Source organism: Antedon mediterranea, chromosome 1 (assembly GCF_964355755.1).
Source record: "Antedon mediterranea chromosome 1, ecAntMedi1.1, whole genome shotgun sequence".
Taxonomy (NCBI): Eukaryota; Metazoa; Echinodermata; class Crinoidea; order Comatulida; family Antedonidae; genus Antedon; species Antedon mediterranea.
The window spans coordinates 21,859,321-21,876,971 of NC_092670.1; the positions used below are offsets into that span (position 1 = coordinate 21,859,321).

Genomic DNA, 17,651 nt, shown 5'->3' on the forward strand with positions numbered 1-17,651 from the left:
AATAAAAGGGTCGAAAATCGGCCATTTTACGAAAATTTCCCTGTACTATAGTACAGGGATTTTTCAAAAAATGGCCAATTTTCGACCTTTTTATTTTTTGATAAAACTGGTTACTATAGCACAATTGACATGCGCAGAATCCATTATTCGACTCTGCGCATGTTTATTATGCAATAGTAACCATTTCTGTCAAATATGGTTATGATAGCACAACTGACATGCGCAGAACCCATTATTCAACTCTGCGCATGTTTATTATGCAATAGCAACCATTTTACGAAAATTTCCCTGTACTATAGTACTGTCAGGGATTTTTCAAAAAATGGCAAATTTTCGACCTTTTTATTTTTCGATAAAACTGGTTACTATAGCACAATTGACATGCGCAGAACCCATTATTCGCCTCTGCGCTTGTTTATTATGCTATAGTAACCATTTATGTCAAATATGGTTATGATAGCACAACTGAAATGCGCATAACCCATTATTCAACTCTGTGCATATTTATTATGCAATAGTAACCATTTATATCAAAAAATAAAAGGGTCGAAAATCGGCCATTTTTCGAAAATTTCCCTTTACAGGGATTTTTCAAAAAATGGCAAATTTCGACCTTTTTATTTTTCGATAAAACTGGTTACTATAGCACAATTGACATGCGCAGAATCCATTATTCGACTCTGCGCATGTTTATTATGCTAATCAAAATAATATTATCTACACACGTGAAGAGCTAAAACAAGAACACGTTTTGTTGATTATCTCAAAACTTTTCTTTATGCAGTTTAGTCGTTCTTTCATGGGCAAATTTCTTGCCATAACTAGTTACTATGGCTCTATAAAATGATAACACAATGCGCATATATGACAATATTATCACATAATTATTGAATTTTAAAAAGTGGATATTTTGGCAATTTCTGTAAAATAATTTGCAAATTTCCAAAAAATGTACTATATAGTGCCATAGTAACAATTATGTCAACGATAAAATGATAGATGAAGACTTAAAATTAAATAATTATACTATATATGCATGTACACATAGCAAATAATTATTTTTATTTACTATAACATTTATTTAATACAATAACAAGGCTACATTTGGTCACATTATTCTAAAATAAATGAAGCCAACATAATAGGTTATACATATAATGCACTACATAATTAAGTGCTCCAAATTCAATGCATTATAAATAAAATACAAATTAATATATTACAGAAAAAATATAAACAAAAATAACATATGTTCATGACTACAATAAAATAATATTACTAAACTATATGTAAGATTCCATAAAGGAAATTCCTAGTGGGAAATCCCAAAGTTATGGTGATTCTTTACATACGTTAGTAATACTAACTGCCTGGGTATAACACTTAAATAAATAATGTTTACACAACCTACAATAGAAATGTTAATGTTAATTATGAGGTTTACAGAGACGCGTTATCGAATTAAGAAAGTAATGAAAGATATTTCTTAACCATTAATCTGGTAGAATCCATACTTTGAAATGCAAAACAACCGCATACAGAATATGTTCTCTTATATGTTTGTAGTCATGGCAATAAACAGTTATTATATCTCTTTTATTATATAGTTGCAAATAAAATAGCAGCAAAATAATATATTCTACATTCTATTGGATACAAAATATTAATAGAGTACTATATATAATATGTATTAAGTAAAAAAATGGCAAAACAAACAATGAAAAATAAATAAAAAGAATTGACACAGATGAAGTAGACTCCTCCAATACAATACTATCTCCCAAAACTTTGCTTGAGGTCTAAAACTCCACAAATTCTTATTCACATTTTGAATACAGTACCAGATGCATGTCAGAATATCTGACATATTAGGCAAGCATCTTATAATAACCTTAAATTAATTGATTTTAACTTAACTATGTTGATGCCTTGAATTTATTATAAAGGAGATTTAAATAATTTTTAAGAATTCAAATTTTTAGATTATTCACAATTTCATCTTTAAACCCTAAAAACTCAATCAGAATTTTAGCAATATAATAAATTTTCTTATCATTATTGTATGGTCATTCATTTTCCCCATCTTAGGATATATAAATATCACCTAAACAGATGGATAGTTTATAAACAATTTTACTAGAAAAAAGTACAAATATATTTATTTATCTTGCAAAAATTCACTTATTATTTACTAAATCTACTCAATATTGAATTTAGCAAGCGCTTTCATCAATATCTTTCTTTACTGTTTTACGCGCTTGTAGTCGTTCAAAACGGAAGTTCTCGTAGTGTATGCTATGTGTAACTTCCTTTAAGTCTTGCAGGTGAGTGCGGATTAACATGTCACGAAGGTCGGGAAACTCGCAGTGATGCCGATTTTCAACTAAAAAGAAATGGAAAAGACATTAAATGATAAGTACATATTATGATAGTGATGATGACAATGATAATATGGTGATAAACACAACGATAATGATAATGATGATGATAATGATAACAATGGTGATGCAGACAATGATAATAGGTATCCCAACGAAAAAATTCAGATTAATTTTTTTACTTTTTCTTTCAGTTAACCATAAAGAACTTAATGTAATTAGCATTTTGCAATTTAAATGATTGAAATCCGATTACCCGTTCTAAAGTTATGGTTATTTAGAGTGGTAAAAAATATACGATTTTTTGCCTAAAAATTGTGTTTTTTGCAGTTAAAATTGGAAGCATTTTTAAAAGGTTATAACTTTTACAATAATTAGTTAAAAGTTTTGAATTTTGTTAAACCTATAGATATCACAGAGTTGTACAACTCTATTTTTTTTGGAGCCTCAACGAAACCTATTTTTAAAATTATTGGTCCGCAAAGTGGTAGGAAAGCATTTAGCGCCCATTTTTGCTGGAATTCCCTAAAAAAATGTGAAAACTGCAATTTTTCAATGATCTGTAACTTTTGAACTACTGTACTAATTCATTTAATTTTTTTTGTACTTGTTAGAATGTAGTGTATATTTCATTAATAAATATATTTTAGATGTGTATATAAAAAAAAATATTTTTTAATGGTGAAATTTAAAATTAACAAAAAAAAAATTAAAAAGTATGTTAAAAACTGTGTGTACTGTTTCCTTTCTTTTACACAAATTTTCGGTAAGTATAATTATTAGAATATTTTAATATACTTTATATTTATAATTTCAATCATAAATACTATTATATATAACTTTTGAATACGTAAAACAAGATTTTAGGCCCGTATGATTATGACACCAAATCTAAGCTGGGCTAACTGCTAAGATATGCTCTTTTAAGGCAAACACATAATGGGTCAAAATAAACTCATTTAAAATAATCAATGTTAATTTAAACAATTAATTGTTTACCTGAATAGTATATATAACATTATAAAAATTGTTTTCTTTTGTATTTCTAACCGTAAGTACGTTATTAAATTGAAATACGGAGCTAAAGTTTAGGCCAAGTCACGGCTTACTCGCGATCAGCAGTCGCTCCCGTTAAAGTATTTCGGTCGCAGTTAATGACTTTCGACCGCCGTATACAGAGTCAAATGTAACGTTGGTAAATTAGCTTAATAAATTTCTTCGGTACATTTTAACCTAACGCATTTGCATTGTATACTTGCATAATAAATCTTCCGCACATTACATCAATTTTAAGTTGTTAAATTAATGTGTAAAACCAGATATTCTACGACGGAATATGTCAATCTCCAACATCCCTGCTGTCACACATCTCGCGTCGAGCCGGCCGAAGTCGAGCGAGGAAAACTAAACAACGTGTTCAAAATATGGAACGTACCATTCGCTGATAGGGTGCATTGATGTATTAAACGGAAAACGTCACAACAAACTAGCGCGTACTTTACAGTACAATATTTTACTCACTACAATATTCACCGGATTATAATGGTTCAATCTTCAAAATTGTGAACGGGATTTACGCCTCATGCACCATTTTAAAATGTAGTTCGCACAATTACCATGAACAATACGTTTGTAATCTATGTTTTATCAATTTCAATGTAGATTTAGCTATAATTTAATACCAAAATCCATAAAATTTTTCCATAAACGGTGATTCAAAATTGGGTTTTTGTTACCAAAATTGATCTTTCGTTACGAAAAACCTATTTATAGAAGACGATTTTCACATCAAATTAAAGCTCATTTAAAGCCTGATAACATACAACAAAAATTAATCCGCTAGCTTCAATGGTAATCGTGCGATCGTGTTTTGAAAATTGATGGGGATTTTCCGATGAGGTTTTCAACGCGCGGAAATCGGCTCGACGGGATTTCCGAACAGTTTTAAAATTGCATTTTCTCGGCAACTACTTCATTAATTTTAATTGTAAACACACTTATACATAGATTAAAACAAGTACTTTCAAACAATATAAATTTTTTAAGTATTAATTAAGAGTCAAAGTCATACTACTTATTCGAATTTTTTTAATATTTCAAAAGTGATACCCCTCTGTACGCTTTCATTGGGATACCTAATGATAATGATAACAATGGTGGTGATGATGACAATGATAATGATGACAATGATAATGATGACAATGATAATGATGACAATGATAATGATGACAATGATAATGATGACAATGATAATGATGACAATGATAATGATGACAATGATAATGAGAATTGTGATATCACAATGGTAATGACAATAGTGATGACATTGATAATGATGAGGGGTGATGATCACAATGATGATGACGATAATAGTGATGATGACAATGATAATGACGAAAATAGCGATGATCACAATAATGATGATGTAATTACGGTTTCTGTTTATATATTTTTGTTCTCTAATTTGTTATTTTTAAAATTTATTTTAAAATTTGTATTGTATTACTGTTAGTTGATCACGGCCTTGTAGAAGAACACCTTTATGGTGAAACAAGCTTTTCCGTGTTAAAATATAGTATTTATTATTATTATTATGATCACTTTATGTCAATGGTAACCATGGTGATGACAATGATAATGATGACAATGGTGATAATGGTGATAATAATAATGATGACAATGATAATGTTATAATGACAATGATAATGCTATAATGACAATGACGATGATCACAATGATAATGAAAATGGTTATAATAATGATGACAATGATAATGACAATGGTGATGTTCACAATAATAATGACAATGGTGAGGATCACAATGATGATGATGACAATTGATAATGATGACAATGATAATGATGACAATAGTGATGACAATAATGACAATGGTGATGATAATGATGACAATGGTGATTATAATGATGACAATGATAATGACAACAAATATTGACAATGGTAATGGTCACAATGATTATGAAAACAGTGATGACAATGGTGATGATCACAATTGATAATGATGACAATGATAATGATGACGACAAGTGATGATCACAATGATAATGACAATGGGGATGATCACAATGATAATGACAATGGGGATGATCCCAATGATAGTGAAAACAGTGATAACAATGATGATGACAATGGTGATGATCACAATTGATAATGATGACAATGCTGATGATGACAATGATAATGACAAGTGATGATCACAATGATAATGACAATGGTGATATCACAATGATAATGACAATAGTGATGACAATGGTGATGAAAATGATGACAATGGTGATTAAAATGGCAATGGTGATGATCACAATAATAATGATCACAATGGTATGATCACAATGATGATAACAATGGTGGTGATAACAATGGTGGTGATCACAATGATGATAACAATGACTTGGCTGTTAAGCATTATATTTTACTATTTTGAGCATGGAGTTACTACTAACAACCAAGCTTCCATTAGTTAATGTTAATTAATGTTTACTATACTTAAAGAATGAAAAAAGATTTTCTGTTAAGCACAAAGGTTTCCGAATGAAATACACTAAATAGTAAGTACATGTTGGACTATATTTATACAATAACTCACCTTCAATTAGTCCCCAGTTTGTTTTTCTACCAAGCACTTCCTTGCCTTCAACTTTATGTGCCTTGTCACTGCCAACTACAGCAAACGGCATTTTTTCCTAAAAATTACAAACAGAATATAAAATATTTTATACAGCAGGTAAAGTATACAAAAACAATATAAATAGGGGTTACAGTAATCATTTAATATGTTTAGCTATTCATATATTGCCACTGGTACGTTTCATGAGAAAGAGTCCTCTTAATAGGGGTTCTTCTATACCCAAATACTTGCATACTATTACAGGTAGTGATTGTTGTTCTTACTCTGAGGGCAGCATTAATGGCCGAGTCTTCTGCATCTACATCCAGGTCCTTCATTGGGTAAGTGCTTACTTTCTCAGAATTCAATTCATCTCTTATCTATATAAAAAAAATTCATTTTTATTATCTTCAAAGAATCAATCTTGCGTAATGTCATGCACACAAAACATGTCATCCAACATCCAACGGAGGAGGAAATGCATCTTTGTACAGAGAGGTCTTTAAAGATGTATTGTCCCCAAAAATCATGAAAAATAAAGATTTTTAAAATCGGACTTTGAATAGGCCATTTTGCAGTTTTAATGAAGTTGTTCACTTCCATAAGAAAAAAAACGGGGGGAAAAAATTATTTCACCTATAAAAAGACTAAATAAACAGTTAAATTATCCAAAAACTAATTATTTTTTGCTTTAAATTACATTTTTCTCAGGTAAATAAAATTTTTTCAGACCCAATTTTTTGTGAGAGTGAATAACTATTATGTGACATTAAAATAACATATTCAACAAAAAAATTTTTTAAAATATTTTTTTTAGGGGGACAATATATCTTTAATTAGTAATGTATGTTTTATGATGTATGTATTGTGTTTCCAAAAAGAAAATACAGTAAACCTCTGTCTACACTATCAAACTTTATGTGCCAAAAAACATGTGATGTGCCCATATATGGACTAGTTTGATACTGTGGACAGAGCTTTAAGTTCAGTATGACTTTGGTTGTTGCTAGAAAGAGGAGTAATGTAGAAACAGAAACATACAAATATAGGTGTAATATTTTGCAACCTAAAGGCCAATTTACACAGAAGAGCAGTAATGGTAAAAAAATATAGAATCTATGTTATTCTTTATGACCATTTACACACAACGTGGAGCGGACAGGCGGGTGGGTTCTTTCCGCCCAGGACAGATACAGATTTTATGTGGGAGAAGCTATGCGGTTTTCCGCTTACCGTTAAAGTTCGTCTGTGTAAACTTGCCTTTACTCTATATTACATTAAATATTAAGGTTTAATTTGTTGTATTTATTGATGTGTTTTATCTATTTACCCTTTTCTTAAACGCATCCCTTTCCTCAACAGTGAGTGTGTCTGACTTTGCTATCACTGGTACAATGTTTACTATCTTGTCAAGTCGTTTCATAAACTCTACGTCCAATGGTTTCAAACTGAAATGATAAAGTAAACAAGTCACATAAAAGGTGAAAAACAAATGGACAACATTTAAAATTTTAATTAAGATGCTAAGAGATTAAAAAATGTTTAATTACTTTGTTAATCTTCAGTGTGTAGGCCTAAGCTGAGTCGGGCCTACAGCTTTGTGCCTTTCAATTGATTTTGAATTTATTAGGAAAATCATCATAAACAATATACAAAGCTTATAACATAAATAGCTGACATCACAAATAAATACATTTATAAAAGATTTTCCAGGATAGCCCAAAAAGCTTATTATTTATTTCCATTGGGATCCTATAGTTATACTTTTCTTGTATCCTTTATTTAAACATTATGTAAACATTTATTGGAACATATTTCATTATTTATCATCTTCTTTATTAACAATATTATTAACTAACATAATTTAATTCATTCTGCACACATTCTGCAGTAACTGCAGTAATTATTCACCTGTGACCTGTGGGTGCAATGAAGTAGAGACAACAATGTACTCTGGTGTCTGGAATGTGTTTCTTTCGACTTGTGTTAATTTCTTCTGACAAATATTTCTCATATTGATCGTTAATGTATTCTATTATGGGCAACCAACTATAGAAAAAAAAGTGATTTCATTATTAAAACATCATAATTAAATTAAATAAAATATTATGCATATGTTCTTTCAAGAGGGAAGTATAGACAAAGGATTAGGTTCAGGAACAAAAAAGTCTTACTTACTCTTTATACGATAATAATCTATGAATATTCATTAATGGCCATAATGACACCTATCTACTATGAATAGGGTGTCTCTGTATATAGGCATATCCATTTAATTTAGATTCTCTTCACCTTTGTTTATTGATACAGATACAGATTCATTTATTGTCCAAAATAATAATGGAAATTACAGTGCTCATAAACCTTGGCTTGCCTAAAATAAATATAACGGGGACTATCTAACAAATGTTTTGTTATAATGCCTTATCCCAGCTGGGTAGTACTTGTAACGGTCCGTCTGCGCATTCACCGTCCTCATCCTACCACTTCTAACGATAACGGAGCCGATAATGTCCTTATGAAGAGGATGGTTGGTGTCTTCCAATATAGTATGGAACACATCGGCAAGACGTCGCTGTAGAAAGAGTCGAGCGTTTGCACAGACGAACCAATTACTTTCCCCGCTCTACCCAGCACCTTTTCAATTCGGTCTTTATCCCCTTTACTGATATTCCCAGCCCAGCCCAACATACAATAACCCCAAATAGATAACATCACTGCTGATGAGTAAAACATTTTACAAATATCCAGCTTTACTCCAAACGAACCGAGTTTCCTCAGGCAGTACAGCCTTGTATTTAACTTGGTCAACATGATCCCCCCATTTAAGCTTACAGTCAAATACTACTCCCAGGTACTTATAATTATTAACAATCTCTATTTCCTTTCCTTTAATGTATACCGGGTCCATACTGTCAGACCTATTGTGTTTTCGAAAATCAATCCGCATTTCTTTCGTTTTATTTATGTTTAGTTCAAGAAAATTATTGCCACAGTAATCGGTGAATCGAATAACCTCAGTAGAAAGGTATAGAGAAGAATTGTTATTATTAATAAGTCCTACTATAGCCGAGTCGTCCGCAAATGTTATCATTGGACAACTCGGAGATACCGACCTAAAGTCTGAAGTGTACAGAGAAAATACCAATACGGTACCTTGTGGTGCCCCAGTACTAGTACGCACAGTATCGGAAAAAATATTATTCTGTAACTTAACAAACTGGCTACGTTCGACTAAAAAATTAAACACAAACGAAATTAAAACACTTGGAACATTCATATCAAATAATTTATGAACTAATATGTGTGGCTGAATTGTGTTAAATGCAGAACTATTGGCTACAATAATAGCTACTACAATAATGTATTGGTAACCAAATAGTCCTCAGATTTATTTATTACTTTTAAGAGAAATTTTTCTTGCTTAGGGACACCTAAATAGGTCTAATGTACAGATATTTCTATTTTAAAATATATATATATATATAATTTATTCACAAAATAATAACTCAAAGATTTCAACTACAGTCAGAAATATAACACACAAATTCAAAGCTTTAGTAGGATATTAATATGAAAGTTCATTAAAATAATTATGACTTCCCTGAGGTGGTAGGCATCTGTGGCTGCTAAAGGAAGCATGTAGTGGGCCTGACATACTGCCTCATGCCACATCCTGCCTAGGATAACACCCTATTTCCTACTGGGTCAGCGTAATGGCTTTCATGCTAATGTTTAGCATATCAAACTATGAAATATAGTTGTACAGTAGTTTTCATATATTTATGAAGCTTGAAACTACAAAAAAATATTTGGTTTCAATCGGTTTTTTATGAGAATGAAAAAAATGAATAAATAAGACAATTTTCTGGTGATGAAACGTAACCATGAAAGTGTTAATTACCATTGATAAAAACAGTAATGATAATAATAATGATGTGAGGGAGAGATGATGTGGATGAAAACAAATGACTACAAAACCTATTGACAAATTATCTACCGAAAAAACTATTTTAAATAAATTGTTAAAAAGTTTATTGAACTAGTATAAATCTCCAACATCAAGTGGATTGTAGTAGAAGCTTCATATAGTCATCTTAAGTTACTTGTAGTAAGAGGGTCAGAAGGGTAAGCAATGCTCCTGGCATCCTCTGCCACTTGATACCAAGTGCTCACTTAACTCAGTACTTAAGTACTGTAGTTACCAGGTGTCAAAAATCTAGGCCTAGAAAATTATACATGGCTACATACATTGAACTAGAGTAAGTTAACCCTTTCAAGCGGAAGAGATTAAACTAGGTATTTCAAATTAGCTAGGGAAATTAGGAAGTAAAACATGTGCTTATCTAGTGCTCTTATCTGTGCTAATCTTACTAGATTATAGACAAAGATAAATATACATGTATATAGATAAAGTGGGAGATTCATAAGAAAAGGCCTATTAATGAGATGGGCATTTTCGACTGGGTTCTTTTAAGCAGATATCAGCAGATGTAGCTCCTCAAAATCATAGCTGTTATGTGAGCACTGCAAGTAGATTACTGCAAAGTATTTGCGAGTGACCAGTCTAATACGTCTATTGTTAACCCAAGTTACTCAAAAGATGTCTTAAACCCAGGGTGGGCTTAAAACTGCATGAGTATGTTATACTTACCAGTTTTCATTATTAATATGATCACCAAATCCTGGGGTATCCGTGACTGTTAACTTCAACCTCACACCTTTCTCTTCAATTACTATAAAAAAGATTAAAAGAAAAAAATATATACTTAAATAGTAGTATCAATAGTATATTGAAACCACAAGATTGATTAAAAAGACACTTTTAATACAAACATTACATTTCACTTTAGCTGTGCATAAATATGTACCAACTTGTATGGATGAGTGTGCAATGAACAGAGGGTTTGTTATACTGTGTATTCTGACCAAGTGGTAACACATTTATTGTTATTTACCTATACATAGAAGAAATCTGCTTGCATATTTTTACCCATTACTAACAAAACCCCTGCTATGCCCTTGACTTAATGCTAAACAAAAGAAACCAAGTGAAAGACGACAGTAAATATAATACAAGTTTTAAACCACTTCCTTTTGCTGTAACATTTACTTTTAACGAAATACAGGTGTTTTTTAATTCTTCTCCTAGATAAATATTCCCAGGTATACTAATACAAGTACAACAGTGTTCTTACATCCTGCTACTGTAGATCACACCCTTTCCTTTTATTTTATTCATTTTTTGTTTTTTTCACTACCTTACATTACAAACAGTACTTTTTCTTACCATGACTTATAGCTTTAACCTCTACAGTTTTTGGAATGATAGGTTCTTTATTGGTTTCTGGTAAACATGAACGTCTAGCGATTTTGGCTTTAAAAAGTGTGTTCACTAATGTAGATTTACCAAGACCACTGGCACCTGCGAATAAAACAAAAACATTTTTAATTTGTAAGAGTTTCCTAATAACCATTTTCAACAAGACCCAAATCCCAGTGCATCTTTTTTACTATGGTAGTCTCACCGCAATGTATGTATACCTACCAAAGCAGTTTGAACTGATTTTTTAGATAACCCGGTTTGAATCTATATCTAATCTTTCTTTTGTGAATTTTTTACCCAATTACTCATACTTTGATAACGTTTTTTTATATGAAACAACGCCAGAGGTCTGTGACCTGGAACAGTCAAACGTGAAGATCAGGGAAGCGTGCGTACAGTAATAAAACTACAGTTGTTATTGTATGAAAAAGAAGGTTAATAATACACCCTAAAATTAAATGTACAATATTCATAACCGAAAGAAAGTGCAATGGTTGGGAAACTTTTCATTGTATTTATAAACAGATAAATTGCTTGAAATACAATCAAAATGATAGAAACTAATCTATTCAAAAGTTGTTGAGGTTCAATCGTGTTCAGGTTGTCAGGATTAGTTAATAGAAAATAAAAAAAGTCATGTCAGTATTTGGGATGCAGTATTAGGACTTGCCGACGCCTACATTGTAATTGTTCTTACAATCTATTATTAGATTAGATAGAAGGAAAATCTTTGATTAATTAAAGTTGGTGAAACTTTAGGTTTCTTTAAGCTTCTATTGGCCACTAGGGTTTTACTGGAGCTTTTCTTGGAATAAGGCTGAATCAAACGAATTAATTCCATGAAAATTTTAATTTAGTTGAATGATACAGCACATTTGGTAAATCTGATGTAGCCTTTGTGACCCAATTTGAGTATGACTCTGTGTCTAATATTGACTTCCAACCGTATAGTAGCACAACTACAACTAGCATGATGCTTGTAGCTTCTGATATCCTCAAGAACCAACAAATTGTCCCTTTAAGAGGGGTTGGATGTAGTGTTAAAATACATCGTCATCTCACGGAAAGGTGTCCCCTTAATAGAGGCGTCTAAAAAGGGGCTCTCAGTAAATAGGTTTTAATTGGGTTTCAAGCGTTTGTTTAACACTGCAAATTAGGGTATAATAACCGTAACATCTTCAACATACTACAAACTATTATTACTTACCAACCATCATAATATTAAACTCAAATCCTCGTTTCAGTGCCTTGCGTCTGATCTGTTCTTGAATTGTATCGATTCCTACGTAGCCAGTTACTTCTGTCTTGAGGGCGCCCCATTCTGTTGTCTGAGCCATCGTCTCTGACATGATTGTTACAAAATCAACAAATTTCAAATCCCCTGCAAATATATAAATAATATCATAATTTATAATGGGCTGTACAGTAGGTACAGAAGGCAAGAAGATTGTGGTAAGGAAAAAGAGATGAAACCTCAACCACAGCATCTTGGGGCAAAGGGCAACACTTCAACACTTTATTCACGATTTCTGAAAGGTTTAATAGTGTACAGTTGCTTTAATAACAGGATACATATTAATGGTGCATCCATATTTACAGTAAAAAAATATTATGATTTAATATAAAAAAAAAATTATTAAAGATGTATTGTCTCCCAAAAACATGAAAAATGAAAATTAATAAAAAAAAAAAGTTGTTGGCCTAGGAGTAGGCCATTTTGAAGTTTTAATAAAAAGGTTATTATTTCTGTAGCAAAAAAGAAAAAGACCCTAAAATAGTTGAATTCAGTTTTTTCAGTAAAATAATTTTTTTCTTTGATCCCATATTTGGTCAAAGTGAATAACTATTATAAAAATATTTTTTCAGGGGACAATATATCTTTAAAAAGGGAATGTTTTCATTTACCTTTACACAATAAATACAGTAGGGAATATTATTTATTATCTATACCTATGTTTCCTGTGACATAATATTTTTGTTTTTTTCAAGGCAAAATTTCAATTGGTGGAAATTTCAAAGGTACAAATGGAAATGGAAAGTCATTATGGAAAGCAATACAGTGTCATGTGATAATATAAACTTTTGAGAACAATAGGAATACTTGGAAATGATGATGTTCAACAACGCATGAATTATACATATGGACAAATATTTACAATTTGTAGGTCACTTCGATCCCACTTAGGCTTAAAAAGTGTAATGCTTTGTTTTAACATAGAGGAAATAAATCTATCTATAAACCTTACCAGGACCAACATTAGTTGTTTTGCTCAGTAGGCAAAAGCTAAACAATATTTTTCAAGCTAAAGCTCTATCTACACTATCAAACTATGCGACAAAACACATGTGATGTGCCCTATGCGACAGATGTCATATCACTACCAAATTTGGGTGCATTGCTACCATATTTGGGCACATCACACTTTTTGTGACATATACTTTAATAGTGTAAATAAAGTAATTTTGTGATATGATGAACATTGCTAAATGAAAGAAAGCTGCACTTAACAAAAAAACATTTTTCTGCACTTTAAACTCACCCGCCTTTAAAAATATTTTAAGGTTTAAAAAAATTTGAACACCACACAAAATGAAAGTATAATAAAGTTAGAATGTTTATGTTATGTGCCGAAAAAGGGGTGAAGTTACTCTTTGCTGAACTATTAACCCTAATATTGCCTTAAGTCACAATATACTCATCCCTGGATAACATGACTTGTAAGAACCTGTACTAATTATGTGAGATTTAGCAGCAAATTCCATGTAACATAATATGCTAATCATAAAATGTGTTGCTAGCCGCTCATTGCCACAGGCAACTAGAAATTGAGAAATTCTACAAATTCATATTTGCAACTATGATGACCAGAAAATTAAAATACCATTAGAATTACCTATTGATCATTATAAAATGTAATCTTAAAAGCAAACTCTCCAGACTGGACATCAATGACCAGTCCAAGGGTGTCCAGTTTATAAAGTTCACTGTACTATGATCAAATGGCATTCTGTAATTTCATAATATTATTTTAGCATACAGGTGTTTGTAGAAAAATCCAAGTGTGGGTGGCAGTTTGAAAATACTGTAGAATTTGGATTTATGTATGGAGCGGCAAACATGACAAACTGTAATGTAACTTCTATTAGTAGGCATGTTAAGGAGCATATTTTAGGCAAATCCTTCAAATTGTGATAACATTTTGAAACTTTGCACAGTTATTCATTAGGGTGTCAAAAATATGAAATGGAAGGGTTGCACAAAATTTGGTCAGGGGAAAGCCGCCATTTTGGATTTCAAAATGGCGCACCTCAAATTTTCACTTGTCAGGTATATCTCTGCTAAAGAGGCACCTTGAGTTCTGATTTTACCTGCAAAATATATGGTAGCGGGGTCACCAAACATATTGGTATAATTAACATTTGATTGCATGGCGGCCATGTTGGATTTCAAAATGGCGGATTTCAAATTTTCACTTTTCAGGTATATCTCTGCTAAAAAGGCACCTAGAATTCTGATTTTAGGTGCAAATTATAATTATGGTAATGGGGTCACCAAACATATTGGTATAACTAACATTTTGATTGCATGGCGGCCATGTTGGATTTTAAAATGGCGGACTCCAATAACTTTTCAGGTATATCTCTGCTAAAAAGGTACACAGTGCTCTGATTTTAGGTGCAAATTATGTGGTAATGGGTCACCAAATATATTGCTATTTAACTAACATTTTGATTGCATGGCCAAAATGTTTCAGTACGGTGCCTACAGTTATAATTTTAGGTACAAAGTATAATATGGTATTGAGGTCAACAAACATATTGGTATAACGTCTTTGATTGCATGGCGGCCATTTTGAATGTAGCTCAAACCTGGTAACCACACAGCTCTGTACATCATAAATCACTCTTTCTGCATTTACAGCGTCCAAGATCACAGTCGGTGTGTCACAGCGATTTGTGACATCTGAAAGTTCCGGCAATAAACTCCAAACTGGACTAAATTTGTTGCCGTCCTTCCTTCATCCCCAGTTTGCTGGTTCCTGTTCAACCCTGAATGCATCTAGACAGTTGTACCACTTTCTGGCTTGTAGAAAAGACTGTTTCACATGTTCTCTTAATGCCGCAGATGTTGGGGGGATATTTTCAATAGTCTGTAGTAAAAAGATATCGTCTTGCATCATTTACCTTCTTTCTACATAGTTACAACAAACTGTTCTAGATAATCTGTGTCACTAACATCCCCTACAGACAATGACATCGTCTCAAATTCCTTTCCTTGAACAGATGAAGTTGTATCACAACTGCTAAAGGAATGAAAGAACAAGTAAGCGGCTGATGCTTGTGATCCAAGAGAAGTAATCTTGTGTATTGAGATATACTTCAAGTGCTTCCCCACTCCAAACTCGATCCAAAGCTCGTGGATGCCAGGTATTCTGTGGAAAGTTGACAATGAAATAACAACAACATCACTGTCTACAGTCTTGACAAGAATGCACGGACAAATTTTAGCGGCATGTTTAACATGAACAAACATACGTTCATCTGCCTCTTCTATGTTACATGGCATCAGCGGTTTTATATTTACAGACTGGTTTGTTACAGCTCTGTCTCTCAGAGACCCTACAAACATTCCGTGATTTGTGTCAATGTTCTCTACTACTTCAGTTACAATTAATGAAACAACTCTGATTTGTTGTCATCATATCTCGAATATGTGGTCCAATTGTTGGGCATGCTCCCACTGGCTTTGACGCCCTCCTTACACCAGAGCCGCGATTTGAACGCGTACTAGACTTTAAACCGTCGTTAGAGTATTTATCGAAAACCAAATCTGGTCACGTCACTGATCGAAGTTGATGGTCTATATATGGTTGTACGACAAAATGAAGCACCATTAGTTGCTGCCAAGGTGTTAGATGGACCAGCAATAATCAATATGCTCAGGCCCAATGATTCGAAGACATTCATTGAGTATATATCAAGTAGCATACAACCATCAACTTCGATCAGTGACACGACTAGATTTGTTTTTCGATAGATACTTTAACGACAGTTTAAAGTCTGGTACGCGTTCAAACCGCGTCTCTGGTGTAAGGAGGGTCGTTAAAGCCAGCGGGAGCTTGCCCAACAATTGGACCACATTTTTTAGATTTGATGACAACAAATCAGAGTTGTTTTCATAACTGAAGTAGTAGAGAACATTGGCACAAATCACGGAATGTTTGTAGGGTCTTTGGGAGACAGAGCTGTAACAAACCAGTAAATATACAATCGCTGATGCCATGTAACATAGAAGAGGCAGATGAACGTATGTTTGTTCACGTTAAACTTGCCGCTGAAATTTTCCACGCATTGTCAAGACTGTACACAGTGATGTTGTTGTCAGCTTTCCACAGAATACCTGGCATCCACGAGCTTCGGATCGAGTTTGGAGTGGGGAAGCACTTGAAGTACATCCCAATACACGAGATTGCTTCTTCTCTTGGATCACAAGCATCAGCCGCTTACTTGTTCTTTCATACCATTAGCGGTTGTGATAGAACTTCATCTGTTTAAGGAAAAGGTAAAGCTACATTTAACGAGACTTTGAAAAAGATGCCATGTATGAATCCAGTTTTTGAGAGGATGTCATTGTCTGTAGGGCATGTTAGTGAAACAGACACAGATTATCTAGAACAGTTTGTTGTAACTATGTCTACTGCAGAACATTTAATGATGCAAGACGATATCTTTTTACAACAAGAGAAAGACTATTGAAAATATCCCCCAACATCTGCGGCATTAAGAGAACATGTGAAACGGAAGCCAGGAAGTGGTACGACTGTCTAGATGCATTCAGGGTTGAACAGGACCCAGCGAACTGGGGATAGAGGAAGGACGGCAACAAATTTTGTCTAGCTTGGAGTTCATTGCCGGAACTTTCAGATGTCACAAAGGTTTTAATTCGCTGTGGACACACCGACTGTGATCTTGGATGCTGTAAATGCAGAAAGAGTGATTTACGATTCACAGAGCTGTGTGGTTGCCAGGGAAAATGTGACCTGCAATAAGTGTCCGTGTTAAATGCATGTAATTATGAACATAAACAAATAGTGTAAAGCCAGTACGGGTTGAGCTACATTCAAAATGGCCGCCATGCAATCAAAGACGTTATACCAATATGTTTGTTGACCTCAATACTATATTATACTTTGTACCTAAAATTATAACTGTAGGTACCGTACTGAAACATTTTGAGTTCGCCATTTTGAAATTCAAAATGGCCGCCATGCAATAAAAATGTCAGTTAAATACCAATATGTTTGGTTACCCATTACCATAT

The 17,651-nt window shown here is 32.7% G+C and overlaps 1 protein-coding gene across 5 annotated transcripts in view; it reads right to left on the reverse strand.

Moving 5' to 3' along the window:
* Positions 1-758: 758 nt before the first annotated feature.
* Positions 759-17,651, reverse strand: part of LOC140062699 (neuronal-specific septin-3-like) — a 36,865-nt gene continuing 19,972 nt past the window's right edge. For all 5 annotated transcript variants that reach the window (XM_072109025.1, XM_072109010.1, XM_072109017.1 and 2 more), the window contains 8 exons: positions 12,537-12,710; positions 11,294-11,428; positions 10,658-10,739; positions 7,915-8,052; positions 7,334-7,451; positions 6,288-6,383; positions 5,983-6,079; positions 759-2,383 (listed from right to left, as the gene is read on the reverse strand). In XM_072109025.1, coding sequence (XP_071965126.1) covers positions 2,214-2,383; positions 5,983-6,079; positions 6,288-6,383; positions 7,334-7,451; positions 7,915-8,052; positions 10,658-10,739; positions 11,294-11,428; positions 12,537-12,678 — 978 coding nt within the window. In that variant the 5' untranslated portion in view covers positions 12,679-12,710 and the 3' untranslated portion in view covers positions 759-2,213. The remainder of the gene's footprint in view (positions 2,384-5,982; positions 6,080-6,287; positions 6,384-7,333; positions 7,452-7,914; positions 8,053-10,657; positions 10,740-11,293; positions 11,429-12,536; positions 12,711-17,651) is intronic.